This window comes from Asterias rubens, chromosome 1 (genome assembly GCF_902459465.1).
Source record: "Asterias rubens chromosome 1, eAstRub1.3, whole genome shotgun sequence".
NCBI lineage: Eukaryota > Metazoa > Echinodermata > Asteroidea > Forcipulatida > Asteriidae > Asterias > Asterias rubens.
The window spans coordinates 31,745,681-31,771,019 of NC_047062.1; the positions used below are offsets into that span (position 1 = coordinate 31,745,681).

Here is a 25,339-nt window from a genome sequence, read left to right on the forward strand (position 1 = left end):
CCATCCTGTAACAAAACAAATAGTAGACAAGAATTAATTTCAAATGAAATGGTTTCACTTAAGAATTGTTATAAAAAATACTTTCAGAACACCAATAGTGAGACCAGGAAAGATTATTCTGACGAACTTGTGCACTAATTTTGTTAGTCAAATTGATTCTTCCCTCAAACAGTTATAGTTTCAAAAATGGATCATTTAAGGGGACCGTTAAATGACCACTGTTGTGGGTACAGAGATCATGTCCCCCCCCCCCCCTAGGGCTTTGTAATTTAGAGGATGACGCTTCAAGGTTATTAGGAATCTTGGCCAGCATGTGACCGCAATCTTTCCATTACCTCTTCTTCTTTGTCACTCCACAAATTGGTTGTACTTTATAAGATTGGAATGGGACCTTGTGACATGCAGCTGGTATTTGAGCCTTAAAGCCATTGGACCCTTTCGGTAAACACTATTGTCCAAGGCCCACACTTCGTGTATCACAACTTCTATATCAAATAACAAACCTGTGAAAATTTAGGCTCAATCGGTCATCGGAGTCTGGAGAAAATAACGGGAAAACCCACCCGTGTATCCGCGCGTTTCGCCGTGTCATGACATGTGTTTAAAATAAATCCGTAATTCTCGCTAACGAGAATTGATATTGTTTTACTGTTTTCTCAAAAAGTAAAGCATTTCATGGAATAATATTTCAAGGGAAGTCTTTCACCACTACCTTCTGTAAACCCTGTAAGTTATTTGTAAATCTGTGAACTTTTTTTTTCTTTTTTCTGTACCGAAAGGGTCCAATGGCTTTAACTTTCCCAAGTTCTTCTGAATCCTTCACTTTGGATACTGAAGAAGGAATTGGGACTGGTGTCAATTTACCTGTTTACAGAAAAGGTAGTTCTTTATGCTAGGCTGTATGATGATAAGTGGGTCTCAGACATTAATTGTTGACATGTTGATGTTTTGGAGACTGGAGCTGTAGGCAAACAAAAGGACACGTTTTTAGTTAAAAACAAATGTTTCTGAACGTTACTTAATTTATCGTAGGCCCACGAAAGTTATTCTTTATATAATCAAGACAACAGGTCCGTATATCTAAAGATGAATTTTCCATCACTTTCCATTTTTCCTGAAGCAAAACTGTTGTCATGGCAATTCTGAGGAGGTTGCAAAAGTTATTATTTATATATCTAAGCAAATCTCTGCTTGTTTCACTTTTGTTACAATTGAACACCAGCTGTTGTATTCCAGCAACAAAGGATATATAATATAACTTTTTCATTGAAATAAAATTCTCTATTGAAGGAATAATTTAAGTAAAGAGTTATCTGCAATATGCTGGTGCAATTTATTTTCTTCTCCTGTATCTTTCACGAGGTAAATTATGGTATTGTATTGGCGGTGCCAATCGATAGGTAGGGGGCGCCAGCACGACTTCCCGTCGGAGCACTGCTCGCGGCCCTTGCAGGCCTACTGGGAACACACTCACCAGAAAGGGCGTCCTTTGGCTTTAGGCCTTCTCCCTTGTGTAAAAGTCAGTACTTGTTGAGTGTTAATAAAATAAAGCTCCAGAACAAGGGACAGAGAGGCTAGTTATTTGTATTTTTGAGTCAATATAAAGCTGTGTGTATCCCCCGGTCAAGGCTACAGTATTTTTGCCTGGTCAGAAAGATTATTTGTTACAACAAAGGACCCAGTTTCAAAAAGCCAGTAAGCACAAAAACTTGCTTAGCACAGACATATCTTTCTTAGCAGAAACTGCAAAAGGTTTACGATGTTGAAACTGGTGCCCCACCAATGTTTCGCTTAGCAAAGAAATCAACTATGCAGTATTTTCTGCTTAACAGCTTTATGAAATTGGGCCCTTGTCATTTCTCAGCAGGGCAAAATTTCATAAAGCTGTTTAGCAGAAAATACTGCTCGTATAACTACTTTTCTAAGTACCCAAAAAAGTGGTGGGAACCAGTGGCAACAATGTAACCTTCCTGACATCTTAATTTTTTGCTGGTAACTTTTTTCAGCTCAGAAAGATTTTTCCGAGGCTTGCAATTTGTTACAGGCTTTATGAATGAGGCCCTGATTGCATACAAACATTTTTCTATAAGAGCATTTTCTAACATTAACTTCCAACAAAACAGTAGCAACATCAGGTAGACATTCTACACAATTACTAAACAGATCAACTTTGGACTGGGTGTAAATATTGGTTTACTTTTTAGGGAATTACCTCACTGGAGAGTACTTGAAGCTCATTTATAATGGGACAGGCTCGAAAACTTGTTGGCGGGCTGATATCTTCGTAGATGGTAAGCCTAACTGCAATAAAAAATAAAATGCACAGTTCAACAAAATTGAGAGTTAAAAAACGTTATTCATCATAAACATAGTGTGTCAAATAATTTGGTTCTACCTTGGGTTTTTTCTGCTGGTTCAATTAAAAGGTTCATGGTTCATTTGTCAAAAAAAAGTGAAGTTAACAAAGACTTAAGACAAAACGATTATTTTGATTGGTGGAAAAAGGCCAGAGCAACAGGGTGTTTCGGAGAAGTTAAATGCCTAAACAAACTTATCAACTTATTTCAGTTAGCCTGGGATCACACCCAAGTCTACAATACAACCTGGGAAGTATTCAGTCAGATTCCCTTGTGGTTAATTACTTGATACTTAAAAAAAGGGTGACCCTTTGCTGCTGCTTGTTTGGTTGAATTGACTTCCTCAAGCTTATAATGGCAATTACAGTTTGTAGGGCTTCAAATTGGCAACCCGGAAAACATGTCAGAGACAGTGTAAACATTTAGGGCTTGATATTTCAGTTGGAAACTGCTGGCATGCTAATCTGGAGGTCGCAGGTTCAAGTGCTGATCTAGTAAATTGTTCTTAGTTCAACCTACAATAGACCGATCCATTTCGCTCGGCCCCATTGCGTATTGACCAATCACAACGCAACGAAGGTCCGACAAATAAGGTCCGACATGCGTGCGCGGCAGAGTTGTGCAGAAAGGCATTGGAGAGCCCCACGTGTTCTTGCTCACACGTGCGTCGTGGGCGGAGCCTACTGGATCAGTGTATTAAGAAACAGACAGCTCCTACTCTGATTGTAAACTTGCTTCTCATTCTGTGTGAAGTATGAACCAGGCTTACTTGGAAAGTCATATCTGGATATAACTTTTAAATCTTCACATTTTAGGAATTTACCTCTGGCAAGTGCTTTCCGTCTTTGCATCCAATTGTGGACGGGTAGATCTCTTTGGAGATGGTAAGCCTGACTGTAATACAAACAAAACATATTTTGCAATGTCATTATTTAAGATTATCATTCAATGAAACACATTAGATTCAGATAAATTACTTGTACATGGGGATTTGTTTTATACTTTCTTCAAATAAGACTATTATTATAAGAGATGTCAGAGATGTCTAAAACAGTCTCTTCAGGGTACAGTGTGGTATTATCTTCATCATAAGTGAGCTCTCACTTTTGGCAAATAACATACAAACTTTCAATTACCAGAAGTGAAAAACAGTAAAAGGTTTCTGAGAAACTGATCTCACCAGACTTATTTTATTGCTTAGAAAAAGGGGGGAAAACCCAAGAGCAACAGTGGTTTTGGAGATGTCAAGCCAAAGAAAAGTTCTCTTCATGATGGGTGCTTGGATGATGTTATTATCCATGAGCTCTCAGATAAACATATCGAGTAAATTGCATGGAAATTAAAGATGCTGTGTATGCTTCTGATTCCCAAAGGTTTTTATTGCCATTAATTTTAAGAGTTTTACCGATTTTTACAGACTCTTTTAAAGCAGACTGATCAGTCTCCACCTAGCCTGTTTATTCTGAGAAGATTGCTACACAACAAACACAAGACTTGTTGTCAATTAGTTTAATTTAACTCTTAAGGAACTAACCTTTCATTGGAGAGCAGCTCCTCTTACAATAATCTACATGTTGACGGGTAGATATCTCTTTGGGGATGGTGAAATTTACTGCAATACAAACAAAATGCAAAGTTTGTACAATTTATTGTTGCATTATCCGTCTTTGCCATAGTTAGATTCCAATTTTAAACTAAGTATTTTGTCTGTTTGTTTACAGGGAAGGTATACTTTTGGTCATCACTCTTAGTATAAAAGGCATCAATAACCTTTGGCTAGAAGCCTAAATCAGTGTTTGATAGCATTAAAGGGTCTACGTAACTTTTGTAGGACAAAAAACACAATGTCCACAGATTTACACTAAACTTACACAGTTTGAAGATAATGATAGTAGAAAGCTTCCATGAAAATATTACGTGCTGAGGTGCTGCAGTTTTGGGGAAATGAGTAAAACAATGTCATGAAAATAATTTTCGTCTCATGAGACGAAAATTATTTGAATCATTTACAAATGTATTTTCATGACATTGTTTTACTCATTTCTCAAAAACTACAGCACCTCAGTAAGTAATATTTGAAGGGAAGCTTTCCACTATCATTATCTTCAAACCCTGTAAGTTTAATGTAAATCTATGGACATTTTGAAAAGGTACCCAAATCCTTTAAGCATTTTGAGAAACATTTCACTTTAAAGTAATGTGGTTCTGTAAAAAGATAAATGTCTGTATGCCCCAAAATGAGATACTTCTCAGATTGTGTATTCCTATTAGGGATTATTTTTCCTGTGTTGAAGTGTTGTTCTCATCAGATTTTTGGTGATATCTCAAAAATGCAATCACTCTTTGAAATGCTAAATTCAGATGTTAGTTTTATTGTGTACATCTTCATTTATAGGATTAAAACAACTGAATAGTTCAAAAAAGCAATGGTATACTTGGCTTATAGTCAAAAACAAATGAAGACAAACTTGAGCACATCAAGATTAGATTGATTGCTGGAAAAAACAAAGGGGTGGGGGTTTGTGGAGATCAATGTCAAAAGCCTGAACAATGTGATCCATCTTAAATAGGATTTGAGGCAGTGCATGGTTTGGTTTGCGGTAACACCATGTGTGTATCTACTTGCCAGGTACGTAGACTTTGTTATTAGAGTCTTTATTACCGCAGAGTAGATTGTTCAGGTGTTTAAGAGACTTCTCAGTTCTAAAAAGAACTGTCATTTGCTTTTAAACTATTACCCGCGCGGATGGTTTATAAAATAGGCTGGGACTACTACTTTAGTCTATAGGATCGTAATTAACTGTACTACCGCGGAGTCAGTTCTTAAATTGATCTCAACGGTTTCGACTAGCTTGCTCTAGTCATCTTCAAGAGACACTAAAATAAGTGATCCCTCTGCTGTTGTTCCAGGTGTAAAGTATAGAACCATGCTTAACTAGAAACCTCTGTCAGGGTTTATTTATTCAAACATTACTTTTAGGAATTTACCTCTTAATGGAGAGTATTTGCAGCTCCGTCATCATAGGCCAGTCTGGACACTTGTTGACAAGGCAAGATGGTAAGCCTTACTGTAACACAAACAAAATACAGTTTGCAATATTAGCATTAAAAAAACGCTATCCATCATTAAAACAGTGACTCAAATAAATGTCCTTTCCCTCAGGATTTGTTTTAATACTTTCAATAAAAAATAAATGAAAAAAAAAAAGCCAACACTTACAACAGCCCAAAAAGAAAATTGTGCTGACCAGAGCTATTTTGAATGTTGCAATAAAAATATCAAGAAACAGTTGTCTTTAGAGATGTCAATTGCCCGAAACAGTTCTCTAGAGGATTGTTGTTGGTATGAACTTAATTATCAGTGAGCTGTGAGAATTAACCTCAAAACAAATGCCATGCAAACGGTTAGATATAAAAAGCCAAAGGTTCTATCGATACAATGTTTTATCTGAATCATTTTTAGGAACTGGAATTCCAAACTCTCACAAACCCAACTGAAAACAGGAACCTAGTCTGTCAGTCCTTATGTCCAATCAACTTACAATTATGTTTAGATCATGACTTCCTATAGTGTAAGAAAACTTAGACCATGTTCTGCACACTGAATCGTGGTTGACGCTTCAAACAGAGTGCAAAAGCGAAATGAATTTTCTTGAGCCACAATTGGAAAACAGTGCGACTGATTGTTTGCATCATGGAAATTTGCTTCTCTTAATTTCATGTAAAGTTCGAACCAGGCTTAAAAGGCCCTTTTTTCATGAACAAACAACTCTCACAAAGTTCCTGCCCGTGTGTGATGCATCATATCTATGGAGGGCATGGACGTGCAGTATCTACAATCCCGGGCCATATCTCCTTGCGCTCCCCCCCCCCCCCCCCACCTTCCTCCTTTCAATGTTGGTTCTGATTGCACGGATTGCACAGTCTTCTGCCTTCCAGTCAACGTTGAGCGGGGGGACAGGGGAGAGAATGTTTCTCGTCAGGGGGAAGTGGACGTGGAGTGGTTTATGTTAACGTTGGAAATGTTCAAACGTTGGGTGGCCCAAGCATTTTGGCCGAGATTGTAGGTGAGGGTGCATAATTCCATACACACCTTCAAGCTCTGATTGTAACGATGGCAGCCCCTTTACCACGAGGGCTCTATTTAGGTGAATTCATTAAAACTTCACTTTTTAGGAATTTACCTGTAATGGAAAGTGCAGCTTATTTAAGTTCATTTATTCTTGGCCAGTCTTTGGAATCCTTTTTGACGGGTAGATCTCTTTGCAGATGGAGGTGGTAAGTCTTCCTGAATCACAAATAAATAGAGAATGGAAACAAATGAAAGAAACAAAAACTGGAAGAAATAAAGTTTCTGAGGAATTCTAGTGCAAATCAGGATTATTTATTGCTGCAAAAAAAGAAAACCAAAAACCAAAACAAGAGCACAGGGGGTTTGGGGATGTAAACTGCCTGAAAACAATTTGCTTCATGGTGGTGTGGTATGAATGGGAGACTTTAGAAGGCTAGGTGGCAGCAGACTTACCAGGTAAATTTCCATTGTTTACGTATAGTTCTGAGAATGCGCTTATTACCAAAAACAATGGATTTTACCTGATGCGTCCCAAAAGTCTCCCATTATGATCACAAGGTGAGCTTTCAGAATATATTTTCTGGAATGCAAACAAAAAACTAAATTGTTGTTTAATACTGATAGTTGCGTTTAACATGTTGTAGCAAATTCGTAAAAACCATTTATAAAAACAGAGAGTTTGTTTAACAATAGGTATAAAGATCGACTCTTTGAACTAGCAAAATATTTTTTTTATAAACGTTCTGTATGCACTTGGCTTGTTATGCTGGAAGTATCTGTTGTTATCACTATGTGAGGGTCCCAAATGATCGGCTATGCTGGGTGGGTCACCCTCATTAAATAAGGTCTTTAAAAAAACAAAAATGCATATGCATGAGCCTGCAGACTATGGGTGCGTTTGATTAGCTTCCCTGTGTCGACCTCGCAGTGCTCATTCAGGTGAGTCCCTGACAAGAGGTAATGGAACGATCACTCACCCTCTCGTGGTGACGTCATGCAACTCGGCCCAGCCCCAAGTGAGGGCACTTAGGGCTGACCCGGGTGAGCCCCTAGAATGATGTAAAAGCTATTCAAACGTACCGGGGTCGACCCGGGGAAGCTAATCGAATGCACCCAAACAAGAGTGACTTGTGAAAATCAGGATTTTTTTACATTATTGCAAATAAATTAGAGCAGCAGGTTTGGGAGATGTCGATTGCCTGAAAAAGTTCTCCCCCAGCAATGTGATGGGCATTCCAAAAACCACTAACTACCCGAACCCAACCTGCCCCCCCTCCAAAAAAAAAAAAAAAGAAAGAAAGAAATTACCTTAAATTGGAGGCAGCTTAAAACTCTATTCTTGAAACATCTACATGTACTTGTTGATGTGTGGATCCTTTTGGAGAAGCCTTACTGCATAAACAAAAGTAACATAAAACAGATAAAAATAAAAGTGTTTAAAAACAGCATACTAAATTGCTTGTACCTGGTTTGCAATATTTCACAATAATAAACATTATCCATCATTAATTGGTGCACTCTGATTTGGTGCACTCTGATTTGATGAAGACTGGTAATATAATATGTATGACAAAAATAAGATAGACCAGCTCTGTGAACTAGCAAAAGCAAAAATGGCCCTTGTTGTGAAAAAGTTCTGTATGCATTGTATTTATCAAATCAACTGTTTTCTTTGTATGAATTGGTTTTGTGAATTGTTGGCAAGGAGAGAATGAAGAGCAAGCACAATGCACTCATTATTTTCAAAGATCATAGTCTGGTTCTCGCAAATATGCATCATTAGTTAATTATGTTAAAAGAGATTAGGACCAATACAAGTAAAACTGCATTATTTAAAATGAATAGAATAGAAGAACAATCCCTAAACTATCTGAAAAAAACATAAATCCATAAGATTTGTAAAAAAAAATCTGTAAAAGGAATTTATTAATGGCAATAATAGTAAGAGGAGCCAGTCTTCACCGTGTTGTGTCGAATTGACCAGGGTCCAATTTCATAAAGTAAATGCTGCTTAGAATTTTGTATGCTATAAGCAAGTGGAATATTTTGGCTGGTAACATTATCCGTAAGCTGCTCTATAAAAATGGTATAAATTCTTATTTGAAGTGTTATTGATTGAAACAGTTAGACTCAGATAAAATACTTTTAGCTCACAATTTTTTTGCAGGTTCAATAAGAAAAAAATTAAGTTAACAAACAACCGCCCCCCCTCCCCCCGCAAAAAAAACAAAACAAAAAACCAACACGAGGGCGTTTCAGAATATTTGATAGCGTGGGAATAGACGCCCTCTATTGGTGAAAGTACGCGATAGCTTACAAAACTAGCTTCAATCACCTTGACAGAAGACCACATGGCAAACGTATTCTGTCAGCAGCATGGTCGTCGTCAACAGAGCAGATGTCCGTGTGGGAATAAGAGTCGAGCGTGTTTACGAAAAACAAGCGAGACGGTGAGGCTTCGTTCAACAAAAATTACCAAGTTAGGATATTCTTGATGAGCAAAAAGTAGTATGTAATTGTGTATAGTAAGGTTCTTCCGTCCTGATTTTGCGTAATTTTGTTGTTATTTGGGGCTTGTTTTTTTTTTGCAGGCAACCATGGTTTTATTGATCACATATAATGCGCCGTTGTTTGGGTTTTTTTGCGGGTTGATTTCAAGAAAGACTTGGGTTCTAAGAATGCAATCATGTGTTAAGGCGCAGTTCTTTTTGCTGCTTTTAAAAACGTTTTTTAAATGAAAATTTTGCTCACAAAACAGTTGCCGGCACCGACCATTCCATACACATAAATGAAAAAAATAACGTAAAACACATATGCTTCTTCATGGATGTTGCATTTGCAACTATTTTGATGTCTACTTTTTGTTGGGTGTTTTCTGGACGAAAGTGGGAAGATTTTGGGAACTTTGGTGCCGTGTAATGTTTATGAATACTTATTAAAACTACAATAATAGGCAATGCTTATACATAATAAAATAACTTAGAGCGGTCGCACGTAACCCTCCCCAATACATTAAAAGTTAATGATATTTTAACAGTCGGTTTTTAAGTGGATTTTCGTTTAGTAAAAACTTTTTTCTTCTTTTTTTTCAAAAAAAAGTTCTTCTTACTTAGGAATACGTCAGTGTCGAGTGCTTACAATAAACCATGGACTAGCTACCTAAATAATGATCATAATAAATTTTCCAATTTGCTCTGACAAATAATTTGACCTGTTTTTAAATTAATTTTCATAACATTATTGTTTATACATTTTTAAAGAAAAAATACTCTCAAATTAATGAGCCCCTTACGAACACAATAACTTGGTACACATAAATAAAGTATAACTTCCAGTGCAGTCAAGTTGACGTTGCAATTCATGTTGAATTTTGAAATAGCGACGATCGGAAATCAAGCAGTTGGTATACAACAGCATACTATTTTAGTTTAAAAATTTTTTTTTATAAATTGACGGACCAGTCAAAAACCTGGCGGACCAGTGAAAAAATCAAGCCAGCTGGTCCTGCTGGCCAGTTGAAAAAAAAGTTAAGGGCAACCCCTGGGGGGGAAACCACCCCCATCTAAATAAAGGAGTAAAAAAAAAGTCCAACCCACAAAAACTGGATCAAATAATGGCATGAATTTGGTCTTCATATCAAGGAACATTACTAAATTGGTTTTGCTAACAAATCAGTTGCTAGTCTTGGTGCAAGACGTTTCGCGTTTCCTTTTCACGCACACCGCGGCCAATTCACCGACAGCGCGCACACCGACTCACCTGACTTATAGTCCACTCACCGCCCCGGAGAAATGTCTTGGTCCATGTGCTAGATTGAGTTATGTGACCTTCGTATACATAATTCAACCTGTGGGTCAACAAAATACTACGCACGCGCACAACTGGAAACAGACAAGCGGGCCAGCCTGGTAACTTGCATGCACCTAATGCACCCGACGTGTCAAGTAAAAAGCCTCGCTGCATCATGCTACGGCGGGAACCCGGGGAAATACACACCATGTGCGTTTTGTTGCGCATGCAAAGGCGATCACTGATCTTTATGTTATTATTAATTAGAGATCAGGGGTTGCGATCGATTGTTATAGAGGGAAGAAATTGTCAGTCAATGAAAAAATACTATAACAATATTGCTGACCCCATCGGCAAGACTCGAGGAGTCAAGTGTTTTATTTGCAGATGAGAAAACTTGCAACTTGTATGGGTATATTTGCACATTATTTCGAAAATAAAGAAAGATATCCTGCATGGCTATCGGCACTTAACTATAAAGCACAGTTTTGGGCAAAGAGATCACAATCGTTCACCAAAATTGTCCTCCATTACATGTCATGTCTACTTGTGGCCAAGTGCGTGGGCAAAGGATGTGTACATGTACCTTCTTGTACACATGCACACAGTACACAACCGAATGCCAACGTGGGGTTGTGGCTGGGCTTATTATCTTCGCGAAGACGTGTCAAATTATGCATAGGCTTAGATATTTAATAGTGGTCGACCACTGGTTGATTTTGACCAAGCTGTGTGAGTATGATACGGAAGTTTTGGATGTAGTGTTTATTTTTTTCTGCATAAAAAGTACTTTCAGGCACTGTGACCCTATAATAATTTTTACCTACAAAGTCACCCTTTGGACTAAGACTAAAAATGCCAGAAAATCCCACGTTCGTGTACATCGATCTATTTTTGCTAAAAAACATCATCGTTCATAACATTTTAAGATTTCATTCCACTCAATTAATTGCACTTACAAAAATTCTCAAAATCAATCTTCCCCAAAACGAATTTAACGGGCAAACTAAAATTCGCACATCGTTCAGCAGCAAGCATGTTTACAAAAATTAAAAGACGAACATAAATGTACAAGCCCGACGCACCAACTATTCATACGAGGAAGCCTGGCTGTTTCTGGTTGCGTTGCACCGAAGACGTACAGATACCAGACTGTGGGAAATTATGCTGATACTGCTACGTCAGAGTTATGCAGGCCCAGCGCAGCGCGGCATGGTTGGAATGTGCTCGGAATTTCCCGAGCGATCAGCACACAGACCAAGACGTTTCTTTGGGGCGGTGCTAGGACTATAAGTCAGGTGAGTCGGTGCGCGCGCTGTCGGTGAATTGGCCGCGGTGTGTGTGAAAAGGAAACGAAAAACGTCTTGCACCAAGACTAAACAGTTGCTGGCATTGTACGAACTTCATGTTATCCACCACATACATAACCCTGACAAACCTGTAGAAGTTTGAGAACGATCGGCCATCTGGGTCACGAGAAAATAGTGAAAAATCGAATACACATTTTGCATGACATTGATGCAAAATAAAAATGAATAAAACGCAAGCAATAAACTCCAAACGCAAAGTTAAACTATTCATTTCTCATTAAATATGACATTTCAGGCAGAAATATTTCACAGGATGTCGTCTTCTATCATCATACATTCCTTTAACGTTATTTCAATGCTCTCCGCTTAGGTGTACAATTCAAAGTTTCTAAGGGGAAGGACCCAAAATACATAGAAAAACTTTTGTTTTAAAACCGACATACTGGACACTTTTGGCATTGCTTACTTGGTAACAAGCAACGAAGAACTGTTGATAGTATAAAATTATTGTGAGAAACCTCTCAAGTAACGTAGCTTTTGAGAGAGGTAACATGTCAATAAATTATTTGAATTTGACTTCAGTAAAACGCCTGAAGTAATTTTCAGTTATCTGAAAACACACAAATTTGTGCAACACTCACTCAACAGGGGCGTTTTTTTTTTATTAGATTTTCTTTTTCTTGCAACTTTTCACTTTATGTCTAATTTTTGCTAATTTATGCATATAAAAGGGACCAGTTATTGTGATACACCATGGAGGAATTATTCCTCCATGGATACACCAAGTGAGAATACTGGTATTTGACAATTACCAAAGGTGTCCAGTGCCTTTATGATCTTCAAAAGTTTTAGTTGCGATAACGTAACCCTCCTGCCGACGGCGGAGCTACGTTATCGCAACTACAAAAGTTTACGAAGCAAAACAGTCGAGTACGAGTACGTTGGAGTACGAGTTGGTTGAAGTGTACGAGTTGGTTGGCGTACGAGTTGACCAAAATGAGCGTACACTGCCACCACTTTTTCACTCATTTTTACGAAAAAAAGACTCATTTTAGTAAGTTATTTCATAACGAATAAATAGTGGTTGCAGGATACAGAAACTTGTCCTTCAGCTGTACTATCTTCTTAGCAAAACAACATTAGTAAAACTTTTACGCAGACCGATATCTTTTCTTTACGGCATTTTAATTTTTTTTTTAAATCTGACGTCTTGTGCAGAAAACACCACAATTTCTTACATTTTGTGAATGCAAATCCTTTTAAACACTTCATTTTATAACACAAGACAGTTCTCAACTCACCATTACACTTTTCCAGTAGTTTTCCTTCATAACTCCGGTGAAAACTCGAAGTTTTTTGGAGCAAAATACACGAAGAATTGTTCATGTCCTCTATTTTGTCTTCGAAGTAAATGCACATGGCCGGCCGGTCGGCTGCTGCGCAGACGACTCTTCCCCCTCTCTTCTCGAATCACGCCACCTCGAACCTCATTTGCATAACAAAAGAGCCGTCTTCTGGTTGGCAAAAAGTTACCACCATATTGGGAAATACGGGTCAGGCTATTTTGTTGACAGGGGTGTTCATAGCTAATACTCGTAAACAAATACTCAAGTGCGCTTATCAATTAGCGAACCAGTGTTTTCAGGTGTGTTTCTGATTAACTGATAGACTTTCTTTTATGATGAGAACAATACCCTTTAAGAGAATGGAATACACGACGGCAGAGAGATCATAGCTTGTGTCTTGAGGTAAGGAGAATTTAGAATTGATCAATACTACCAATCTAATAACTAACACATAACATAATGCGACTGGGAAGTAGGAACACTATTTTGTAAAGGGGTAATGAGAAATTAAAAGTTGATAAATTGAACTTGTTTACATGTCAAGCATGCGCACAAGGTCTCAAGACCAAGAATCGGTGACCTGCGTGTCGCGTATAGCAGACGACATACAGGAAAAATGCTAGACTATTGTGACCAAAACAAATAAGGGAATAAATGTGTGGCGAAACTGTCTGAGGTATTAATGAATGGTGATTAAAAGTTTTGTTTTGAAAATAAAAAGAAAAAGAAAAATAGACATTCTCTTATTTAACTTGAGGGGAAAAATTGAGGTAGATTATTAGATACATTTTATGGTGAATGATGATACAACAACTTATAAACAAAATATAATTTTCAAAACTATTAGGTCTAGGCCTATAGTTTATTTGTCAATGTACATTATTAAATACAACTTTTAAAATGTTACCAAAGAGCTGAAGTAATTTAAAGTGTTGTACTTTGATCAAAATGTTAAACTTGTGGTAAATGACTAACCAAAGAAGGATAAAGTATATCCAAATACCCACCATGCCCTGAGAAATTAGAAGAAAAAAAGGCAATAAAATAAAACATAAAAAAACTTTTCTTATTATCATCACCTGCCTGGAGCCAAATTCTTGAAGCTACATAGCACAATAAAATAGTTTTCAAAAATAAAGAAGCGTCAGATTTTGCCTGCGTTTTCAATTTTTGTTGGCGCAGCTGAAAAACCAAAAAGAGAAAAAAGTTGTCTGCCTGACTAATCTTGCTGACCAAATTACTAGAAAAATGTTACTCCAACATCAAAGCAGTATATGTTTGCGAGGCAACAGCAGGTACAAACTGCATCTCTGGCTAGGGTCAAGTTTCATCAAACTGTTCACAGCTGAGAACTGTTAAGCAAGATCTATCTGTGCCTAGCAAGTTTTTGTGCCCTGAGCATTTGCGACCCGGCACCAACTCTCAGAAATGATTCAGGGAATGAACTACTTCGAAAGGAATCCTTTCTCAGAAAATTTTATACGATCAACAGCTACAGTGCTCCTCATCAAGTAAGTTTTTATAATCATTCATTTTAGGGTACTTAACAAAGTACGACCCAACCTTCAACCAGTCCCTCCCCCACCCATAAGAAATAAACCCCAAAACAAACAAAAAACAACATGTGACATAAGACAAAGTGACATGTGGCATAAGCAATTATCCAAGTTGTTATTCAACGCAAAATAAAAAGACAATAGTCAACTTCCAAAGTTCCATAGGAAGTTGTGCAGGAATTAAATTAACCCTACTACCTTTCAAAACCACAGTGGATGATACTTAATTGTCAGACAGTGGGAGCGTTGACTGCGTAATATGTAGATGCATTCAACACATGATGTCACATTGCAGCCTGGCATAACTCATCATTCAAAACAACAAAGGAAGATATTGAATGGTCAAACAATAGGAGGGTTGACTGTGAACTGCAGATGTCATACTGAAGGCTGGCATAGTTTATATATCATTCAGAACCACAGTGGGTTATATTGAATGGTCAGATAGTTGGAGGGTTGACTGTGTACTGTGTAATTACCTCCAGTGTATGATTTCTATTATTAGAAACCACAGTGGTTGATTATTCCAATGAATCAAATAATGTAATTTAGTAGTACGATCTGCACAAATGTACATCCTCTTGATTAAATCAATGTTAACGTCCCAACTATTTCTTTTTCTTTGACTTGGCCTTCTGAAGGTTTGGAGCCGACACTTTTACTTTTCCAGGCAAATTCCTAGACAAATCTGTGTCCTGTTAACAAAAGAAGAAAACAAAGATTAACAACAATCTACCTAATGTGAAAGATGGTAATATTCAGCAAGGATAAAGAGACAATTAAATGTTGATGATACAACTTGGGAAGCAACAGGAGAAGGACCACCTTCAAGGACAAATAGCTCAGTTCAAATAGCACTGGCACCGTCAATACGGAGGTCGCAGGTTCAAATCATGTTCTACTGATGTTTTCTTTGCTCACGCAAAATTGTGTTCATCATCACAAAGGAATTTCTTATGGTACTCATATATGAGTATGGCGAGGTTCCAACTAAACCTTCATTATATTTTAGTTTTCATTGGATAAAAAGATCCTTCATGGAATTTTAGTTATCATTGGAGTCAAATGCAAAAACGGTCAAGAGAGGGCACCATCCAACATTTCAGCTTGAGACTTGTTAACAATGTTCTCTATTTACCTTCACACTCTTAAAAAGATCCTTCTCTCTGCTCACTGTGTCCTTAGAGAACTGGAACATATGAAGAGCAGCCTTTGCAGCTAAAAACATCAAGAAATAAATACACAATATTAGGTTAAAGGCAGTGGACACTATTGGTGATTACTCAAAATAATTATTAGCATAAAACCTTACTTGGTGACGAGTAATGGGGAGCTGTTGATAGTATAAAACATTGTGAGAAACAGCTCCCTCTGAAGTGACGTAATTTTCGAGAAAGAAGTAACTTTCCACGAATTTGATTTCGAGATCTCAGATTTAGAATTTGAGGTCTCGAAATCAATCATATGAAAGCATACAACGTGTGACAAGGGTGTTTTTTCCTTTCATTATTATCTCAAAACTTTAACGACCACTTGAGTTCAAATTTTCACAGGTTTGTTATTTTATGCATATGTTGAGATACACCAAGTGCAAAGACTGGTCTTTGACAATTACCAATAGTGTGTTGAGTGTCTTTAAATGCATACAGAGCTTCAAAGGTACTATGCTACTTATCCAATACCTTACCAATATTAATTACTGAAAGACAAACACTGAAACTAAGAAGTTGAGTTGTCATCTTCGTTGTCGGTTAAGCGAGACGACTAATCGCAGTAAGTCAAATTCTTAGGTCCAGAAAGTCGTCTGGGTGAGATTATTATGTGGACTTGCAGAGATAACTTTTTACAGTCAGTTAACTTCTCCGTTTTATTTGAGTGGTTGAAGCGAAGCATTATGTCTGGATAAGCGATATGGCAATCCTTAAGCACCAACCCATTCAAATCCAAGGATGTTTGGATGAAAAGCTTTGATTAAAATGAAGCGAGTATATCTTACCTTTTCCTCTTTTGCCTGTTCCTGGAGTTAACTTGACTTTAAACCTGAGGGATTAATCCAAAACAAATTCCATCAGCCTTTGGTTATTACCTCGAAACAACCAATTAGAATCACAACATCCGAACCCCTATAAACCGTAAGACCCCAAGTGCTGCATGGCAAAACACTGTGCAAGTCTAAATTGTGTGAGCATTGGAAACCTTGTGTTGACGCAGTTCCCTTGGGCTCAATACCATAGAGCTGCTTAAGCACAAACAAGAAGATAAGCACAGACAACAATATGCTCACCAGAATAAGCTTATCTTCCAAAACACTATGTCACATATACCATATGTGACTGGTATCCTGCACATTTTTGCTAAGCATTTTTGCTTGTGCAGCTCTATGAAATTGGACTCCGACGTCATTATCACTATAAATTTAGTTGCAGTCTTTTGGGAGTCATTGTTCCTGTGTGTTATACAGTTTAGTGCAAAATGTTGGCGACCCAGCATTTACACTCTGATCGGCATTTATATATTTATATATTTATTGACCAAACCAACAGCGGACGAGCCGCCAATTACACACTAGCATTAACGTGCTTAGCAGCATTTACATGCTGAGCAGCATTAACCACCTAGCAGCAACTACACGCTTAGCTGCACTTACACGCTAAGCAGCATTTTCATGCTAACCAGTTGACTCCCAAAAGAGTGAGTGTGGCACAGTATTCTCAAGAATTTTATTTCTGTGGTTATGAACATACATGTATTATACTTACTTATTATATCCTATGTACTTACTTGTAGTTATGCATAACAGAGTATGGAGCACATATTGGTAGACTGAACATTAACAAATCTTCAGCATGAGGACATCCAGTCAACGTGTCCACAATATTCAAACTTTCCTGCAAAAAATTAAAAGAATTATTGTAGATTTTGAAAAAACAATTGACAATACTATGGACATTTATATTGCGCAGTGACCTGTATTAATACACTCTACTGCGTATTACAAAAAATACAAAAAGTGCAGAGAAAAAAGAAATACACAAACAGAGCAAGAATGAATTAAATGGGTGAAGTAAACAAAATGTGATTTTAACTTTGATACATTAAGTGAAACTAAACTACAGCACTTCTTTCATCATCATCATCATCGATCGACCTCATCCAAGATCACAGACACTCCGTTATGCCACACTGGTTTGTTCGCCATAGCTCTTGTCATAGCTCCTAATAGCTAACATAGATTGTCACAAAAAAAGCAGAAACGGGCAACAAATCAAGCTAGGCATCTCTGTCTTTTGTGATAATGAGAGTAGCGTGAAATAAGAGTTTGTAAATTTTACCGTCATGAGTTGAGATTGGTCTTTCTCTTCGTCTGAAGCCTGCATAAAAAAAATTAAAATATAAAAATAAGAAATCAAAGTTTAAACAAGTTTCAAGTGGCAAATATCAATGTAAGTTTTAACTTTAAAAAATCCTCCTATTTCTAGGAATAATTTCCAACATAGTTATTGAAACTTTAGATTTAAAAATAATGTGTTTTTGCGACCACCTTTTTCTGCCAAGTTATTGCACTAAATTATCAATATCTTCTCGGTAGCTCGGTGAAAAAAAGAAATTGTAGGTTAGTGAGAGGAATAGTTCATCAATACTTGAGTGGAATTTCACACTTTACTCTTGAAGGGGCCACAGCAATTTCCCTCACATTGCTGTGGGTACAGTGGGTTATTGCGAGGTCTGCTCGAGTATTAATGACAAACAAATTAATGAAATCAACCAACAATGAAGCAGTTTTAAAGAAGGATTCTCTCCATGCTTACCTCCCCAGCAGCCTCCTCCTTATTCCATGAATGCTTGAAGGCAACTGGCTGGATCATATCTTCATCTACAACACAAGAAATAATCCAGGAATTGTCTTGACATTATTTATAGAAAAGTTTGCGGTAACACCATGTAATAACAATCTCTAAATGAGTTGGGGTGGTTCTGAAAAGAACCGTTGGATTAACTCGACGTTTCGATCAGTATGCTCTGATCGTCTTCTTGACATTATTTAAGCTACAATGATCCACAGGAAAGTAGTGAAATGTGCGAAAGCCACCTACTCCTGGAGCTGAAAAAGGGTAACTCCCTTCACAGTCCGCAAAGATGTAAAGCATGGATATCATCCACTAGGAGCCTGACTGGTTGAGCAGAATGCAATACCTTCCCAACATTTTACAAAGCAATTATGGTTTAAAAGTGCCTTGCTCAAGTGCTCAAGGGCACATTAGTGTGGTGACCACAATTCTAAACCCACACTCTGCTGCTGACAACACCAGTTCGGGTCTGGTGACCTAGCCCGCTCAGCCACGAGTGAATAAGCAAATTAGCATTTAGGTATCAAAACGAGAGCCCGTGTACCAAGCAGTGATGCTTAACCAAATCAACTAAAACTTTCCTATTGTTCGGACTTTCAAGATGCTCTCTTTAAGGTTCAAGATGTCTAAATACAGCGGCATCTTACCTTGTTCCTCCTCGACACTCATTCCCTGCATCTTTCCCTCCATCTCGGTTGCATCTTCTCCTGCCGTCCTCTCCAAGACACCACCATCTCGCTGCTGCTGCTGTTTCCCGCCTCCTTGTTTCTTCTTCTGCTGATATTTCTGTTTCATCTGTTGATGCTTCTCCTCAAGGAGTTGTTGTTTCCGAGCTTGCTTGGCTTTCTTTCCTTTTAGTTCCCTGGGAGCTCCAGCTGACTGTTGTCAAAACAGGTGAGTTGTTTGGATTAAAACCCAAAACTTTGTATGATAAAATATTATCGAAAGCATTTTAAGTAGCCACAAATATCTCTGAGAGTTGTCAAATATGCTTTAATAGAGCTGTAAGTTCAAATACATGAATGGAGTAAAAAAAAACAAGCACTTAAAGGCAGTGGACACTATTGGTTAATACTCAAAATAATTATTAGCATAAAACCTTACTTGGTAACGAGTAATGGGGAGCTGTTAATAGTATAAAACAGTGTGAGAAACGGCTCCCTCTGAAGTGATGTAGTAAAAAAATAAAAAGTAATTTTCCATGAATTTGATTTCGAGACCTCAGATTTAGAATATGAGGTCATGAAATCAAGCATCTGAATGCACATAACTTCGTGTGACAAGGGTGTTTTTTTAGCTGTTCCGATCCAGTCGGAACAGCTATTGTTTTCGTCGAGATTTTTATTATTTTTATTATTATTATTATTAGCTGTTCCGATCCAGTCGGAACAGCTATTGTTTTCGTCGAGATTTTTATTATTTTTATTATTATTATTATTCTTTGTTTCTCCCTAAATCCCATAGTGTTTGTACACGTTTTTGTGGCAGCCTAATCTCCTAAACCATAATACGAAAGAGTGAGTTTATTATACCAAATTGAAGCTTAGAACATAAGCTTAATTCTTATCGTAAAAAAAAAATTAAAATTTTTAATTAATAAGCCTTAATTAAGCTTATGAATATCTAATTAGCAAACCTAGTTAACACCATATCTCAAAAAGTAGACCGCCGATCCTGAAACTTTTTTCAGCTATACACTAGTCAGGTCCTGTTAAGGTGATTTCTGACATAAAATTTCGGACGACGTCACCATGACGTCATTTAATGCACGTTTTGTGTCTGTGCACAAACACAATAGCTCTTCAAATCTATACTTTAAACTGGTCAAAAACACAATAACTTCGAAATAATTTATCTGTTAGTTTCCTAAATATCATATTATGTGTAGAAAAACACACTGATTCTAATAAGATTTGTTTCAGTCCATAAAAGCAATCAAAGTCGTCTATTAATTAATTAATCAATTAGAATCTTGGCATCATGGGTACAACGTAGTACTTCATAAATTGGGTGCAGTCACTTTCGTTGCAATGTTTAAACATCTCTATGGCTCTTGCAACACACTGCGGACCTGTATGGGTTGAGGACTCTCAGGGAGAGTCTGAGAAGACGATGTCGTGATGTTTGCATCTTTAATTTGTTTTTGAAAAATGGCAACTAGTAACTAATTAACCACATGACCCTCATTTGCATATTAAATTAGAAAATCTTTGCAGCACCATATCTCAAGAAGTATACAGCCGATTTTAAGACTGTTTGTTGCTAAAGACTCTTTGGGGATTGGAAATTAATTTTGAAAAATCGTGACCTCAAGTTGACCCCTACTTCCGGGTCGACCGGAAGTGGGACCATATCTCAAGAACTATACAACAGATTATAAAACTTTTTTCAGTTATAAACTCCTTAGGCATAAAATATAACTTTTGACAAACCGTGACCTCAAGTTGACCTCTACTTCCGGGTCAACCGGAAGTGGGACCATATCTCAAGAAATATACAACCGATTTTCAAACTTTTTTCAGTTATAGACTCCTTGGACATTCAAGATTAGTTTGAAACACATTTGACCCCATGTTGACCTTTACTTCCGGGTCGACCGGAAGTGGGCCCATATCTCAAGAAGTACAAAGCCAATGTTCAAACTTCAGTTATAGACTCTAAGGCAATAAATATTAACTTTGGAAAACTGTGACCCTATGTTGACCTCTACTTCTGGGTCAACCGGAAGTGGGACTATATATCAAGATCTTCACAACCGATTGCTTTAACTTTTTCAGTTATAGACTCCTTGGCATTGCAGATTAGTCTTTGCTAGCTGTGGGCCCATTTTGACCTTTACTTGCGGGTCAACCGGGAAGTGTGACCTAATACCAAGAGCTACACAACTTTTTTGAAACCTTTTTTTCAGTTATATATTCCTTGGGCAATGAAGCACATAATCCAAGCAAAACAACAAGGAACAGCTTCGTGTTTGTTCACAAACACTTAATGTCTAGTTATTATTATTCTTTGTTTCTCCCTAAATCCCATAGTGTTTGTACACGTTTTTGTGGCAGCCTAATCTCCTAAACCATAATACGAAAGAGTGAGTTTATTATACCAAATTGAAGCTTAGAACATAAGCCTAATTCTTATCGTAAAAAAAAAATTAAAATTTTTAATTAATAAGCCTTAATTAAGCTTATGAATATCTAATTAGCAAACCTAGTTAACACCATATCTCAAAAAGTAGACCGCCGATCCTGAAACTTTTTTCAGCTTTACACTAGTCAGGTCCTGTTAAGGTGATTTCTGACATAAAATTTCGGACGACGTCACCATGACGTCATTTAATGCACGTTTTGTGTCTGTGCACAAACACAATAGCTCTTCAAATCTATCTTTTAAACTGGTCAAAAACACAATAACTTCGAAATAATGTATCTGTTAGTTTCCTAAATATCATATTATGTGTAGAAAAATACACTGATTCTAATAAGATTTGTTTCAGTCCATAAAAGCAATCAATGTTCGTCTATTAATTAATTAATCAATTAGAATCTTGGCATCATGGGTACAACGTAGTACTTCATAAATTGGGTGCAGTCACTTTCATTGCAATGTTTAAACATCTCTATGGCTCTTGCAACACACTGCGGACCTGTATGGGTTGAGGACTCTCGGGGAGAGTCTGAGAAGACGATGTCGTGATGTTTGCATCTTTAATTTGTTTTTGAAAAATGGCAACTAGTAACTAATTAACCACATGACCCTCATTTGCATATTAAATTAGAAAATCTTTGCAGCACCATATCTCAAGAAGTATACAGCCGATTTTAAGACTGTTTGTTGCTAAAGACTCTTTGGGGATTGCAAATTAATTTTGAAAAATCGTGACCTCAAGTTGACCCCTACTTCCGGGTCGACCGGAAGTGGGACCATATCTCAAGAACTATACAACAGATTATAAAACTTTTTTCAGTTATAAACTCCTTAGGCATAAAATATAACTTTTGACAAACCGTGACCTCAAGTTGACCTCTACTTCCGGGTCAACCGGAAGTGGGACCATATCTCAAGAAATATACAACCGATTTTCAAACTTTTTTCAGTTATAGACTCCTTGGACATTCAAGATTAGTTTGAAACACATTTGACCCATGTTGACCTTTACTTCCGGGTCGACCGGAAGTGGGCCCATATCTCAAGAAGTACAAAACCAATGTTGAAACTTCAGTTATAGACTCTAAGGCAATAAATATTAACTTTGGAAAACTGTGACCCTATGTTGACCTCTACTTCTGGGTCAACCGGAAGTGGGACTATATATCAAGATCTTCACAACCGATTGCTTTAACTTTTTCAGTTATAGACTCCTTGGCATTGCAGATTAGTCTTTGGTAGCTGTGGGCCCATTTTGACCTTTACTTGCGGGTCAACCGGGAAGTGTGACCTAATACCAAGAGCTACACAACTTTTTTGAAACCTTTTTTTTCAGTTATATATTCCTTGGGCAATGAAGCACATAATCCAAGCAAAACAACAAGGAACAGCTTCGTGTTTGTTCACAAACACTTAATGTCTAGTCTTTCATAGTTATTTCGCAACTTCGACGACCAACTGAGCTCAAATTTTCACAGGTTTGTTACTTTATGCATATGTTGAGATGCAACAAATGAGAAGGCTGGTTTTTGACAATTACCAATAGTGTCCACTGTCTTTAAATTCAGGCACAGCAATTTTTTGTACAGCAATTTCAATTCTCCACAGCACAGCTGAGAAATCAAAAATGAGGAAATCAGATCAGGGCCAAAATCAATAGAGCTGCTTTAGCCCAAAAAGTAGCTAAGCACGACAGAATTATGCTTACCAGAACAAGGTTACCAGCCAAACTACCATGTCACATGTACAATTTGTGATTGGCAATCTGCTCATTTCTGCTTAGCAGAAAACTGTTAGGCAATATTTTTTGCTAAGGCAGCTCTATGAAATTGGGTCCAGCTAACAAGTGTTTGTTGTCAAAAGTGTAAGAGTGAGTAAAAATATTTGTTTCTCGTTGAAAACTTACGGCCAAGATTTCCATCTTGAGTCTTCTCTCCTCGTCATCTTGATCTTTATACTTCTGTTTAATCTTCTTTAATTTATTCTGTTGGATGAGAAAAAAACAATGCCCACAAATAATCTGAGGTCGCAGGTTCAAGTCCCACTTAGGAAAACTTGCTTTGTTCAACCCAAAATTGTTAAAATATTTCCCCCGTCGGTTTCCCTAAATCTTTATTATTTGATAAAATAAATATCTCTTTACTTTTTTATAAATGGCAGCATTGAGTTAAGGCACTTGTTGACTCACCTTCTGACCTCGTTTGACCTGTGCAGGTTGTGTTGAAACTTCAACCTGACAGACAAAAGAAGGAAAACAAATATTTACAAAAATATTAATAACAAAGAAATATTCTTAAGGAGTGTTGTGGCCGAGTGGTCTAGTTCTTCCGTCAATCACAAAGTGGTGGTTCGAGCCCCAGCCTGTCTGGCTACGGCTTTACGTCTGATCCGAAGGACACAGCAATAAGTGTCTTGCTTAAGGACACAAGTGTTAAGACAAGGGCTTCAGTTCGTTGCACTTATCCGCTCAGCCACGACAAGCCACAAATAAATGATTACAAGAATGAGAGGTCGTTGACCTACATTGCCTCTTTGAGCCGCTGCTTGATCTTCTTGTTCCTCCTCATCATCTTCTACATCTTCAAGTCTTGGGATTCGAGTCTCGTCATGTTCTCTTGGTATTTGTGTCTCCAACGTGATGCCATCCACAATCTCTTTCATATCTACATCTTCCTTCTTGGCATCATCTTCATTGATGTCTTCATTTTGCTTTTTGATTTGCTGTTTCTTCATTTGCCTGATGGGGAAATCAAAACATCATATCAGTAGGATTTGAAACTTTGCATGGTGGAAGTATAATTAGGTGAAGTTTGCGATAGCACCTGACACAGACGACAATTGAGCTCAGTATTCTCTGTGTTCTATTTTTATATTGATACTTCATGCCCACAGCTGACATAGAGGGCGTGTACAGCAGACACAGATGACAATTGCATTTAAAAAAAACAAAATATTATGCAAGTCGCCAGACACACAAGTCCTGAAGGCCACTTCAAGGTGTGGGCTACAATTTTTTTTTTCCGGAGGCCGCTGCCACCTACTCCTAGGGCTGAAACAGGGTCACTCCTTTTACAGTCCATACGGATGTAGGCTTGGGTATTATCAATCCGAAGTCTGGTCGGTAGAGCAGAAAGCACTACCTCCCAAATTTTACGTAGCAAGTGTCACGACCGGGATTCGAACCCAGACTCTGCTGATCAAACACAAGAGCTTTAATCCAGTGCTCTTAATCGCTCGGCCATGACACGGCCACAGCAGAAACTTTGACTATCACATTATTTAAATTTCCTTTACCTTTTCTGTTTGGCAGACAAGTACTGTTTTTGATTCTGCAAATGAAAAGAACAAGAGGAAAGCTTGATGAGGTTCTGCAATGCTGTAAGTTCATATCAATATTCAAAGTGAGCTCAATTTAAAAAGGCTGTTGGGCATTTTTAATGGAAAGGTAATTTATAAATGGGAATCTCAGTCTTAAACGTCTATTTTATACATTGCGGGGTCTTGGCCCGTCGTGGTCAGGGACTATTGCTGGTTTTAAACGGGCCTTATAGACCTCCCAGCCCACTCCCTTAATGTTACTTTACCTGTTGTTTGTTGGTTTTGCTAACACCAAGTATTATGGGTTGGTCATCACCAAGGTATACCGTCTCTATCTCCCCTTCATTAGAATGGTAGCTTCCAGAGCTCAGAACACTTGACCCTCGTGACCTCTGTACCTCTGACCTTTAGTTCAGATGGAGATGAGAAAACCATTAAAATCTAAAGACTCAATGCACTGATGCAAGAGGTGGCCACTGTCTGGCAATAGTCTGCCATTATTGGATTCAAAAAGTATGTAAAAGAAATCGGCATTGCACAGTAACAAACAGGAAAACCGACTCCCAAAAAGCCACACCAAGATCTATCTTGAGTAATGACCT

General features: G+C 37.7%; 1 protein-coding gene and 2 long non-coding RNA genes across 3 annotated transcripts in view; all 3 read right to left on the bottom strand.

Annotated features, from left to right (window-relative positions):
• Positions 1-903: 903 nt before the first annotated feature.
• Positions 904-3,971, bottom strand: LOC117305830. Its single transcript, XR_004520741.1, has 4 exons — positions 3,892-3,971; positions 3,181-3,251; positions 2,213-2,301; positions 904-961 (listed from the first exon to the last, which is right to left on the bottom strand). It is a non-coding gene; the product is annotated as an uncharacterized LOC117305830 (long non-coding RNA).
• A 1,374-nt stretch (positions 3,972-5,345) lies between these two features.
• Positions 5,346-12,912, bottom strand: LOC117305764. The gene is made up of 4 exons (XR_004520732.1): positions 12,830-12,912; positions 7,738-7,821; positions 6,542-6,645; positions 5,346-5,425 (listed from the first exon to the last, which is right to left on the bottom strand). It is a non-coding gene; the product is annotated as an uncharacterized LOC117305764 (long non-coding RNA).
• A 790-nt stretch (positions 12,913-13,702) lies between these two features.
• Positions 13,703-25,339, bottom strand: part of LOC117293211 (nuclear export mediator factor NEMF-like) — a 28,849-nt gene continuing 17,212 nt past the window's right edge. Inside the window, exons 24-35 of the mRNA XM_033775437.1 lie at positions 25,004-25,142; positions 24,714-24,748; positions 23,943-24,156; positions 23,608-23,652; positions 23,326-23,403; positions 18,926-19,157; positions 18,240-18,304; positions 17,763-17,801; positions 17,212-17,318; positions 16,427-16,470; positions 15,569-15,648; positions 13,703-15,125 (exon numbers count right to left, since the gene is read on the bottom strand). Of these exons, the coding sequence (XP_033631328.1) occupies positions 15,039-15,125; positions 15,569-15,648; positions 16,427-16,470; positions 17,212-17,318; positions 17,763-17,801; positions 18,240-18,304; positions 18,926-19,157; positions 23,326-23,403; positions 23,608-23,652; positions 23,943-24,156; positions 24,714-24,748; positions 25,004-25,142 (1,165 nt within the window). The 3' untranslated portion in view covers positions 13,703-15,038. The remainder of the gene's footprint in view (positions 15,126-15,568; positions 15,649-16,426; positions 16,471-17,211; positions 17,319-17,762; positions 17,802-18,239; positions 18,305-18,925; positions 19,158-23,325; positions 23,404-23,607; positions 23,653-23,942; positions 24,157-24,713; positions 24,749-25,003; positions 25,143-25,339) is intronic.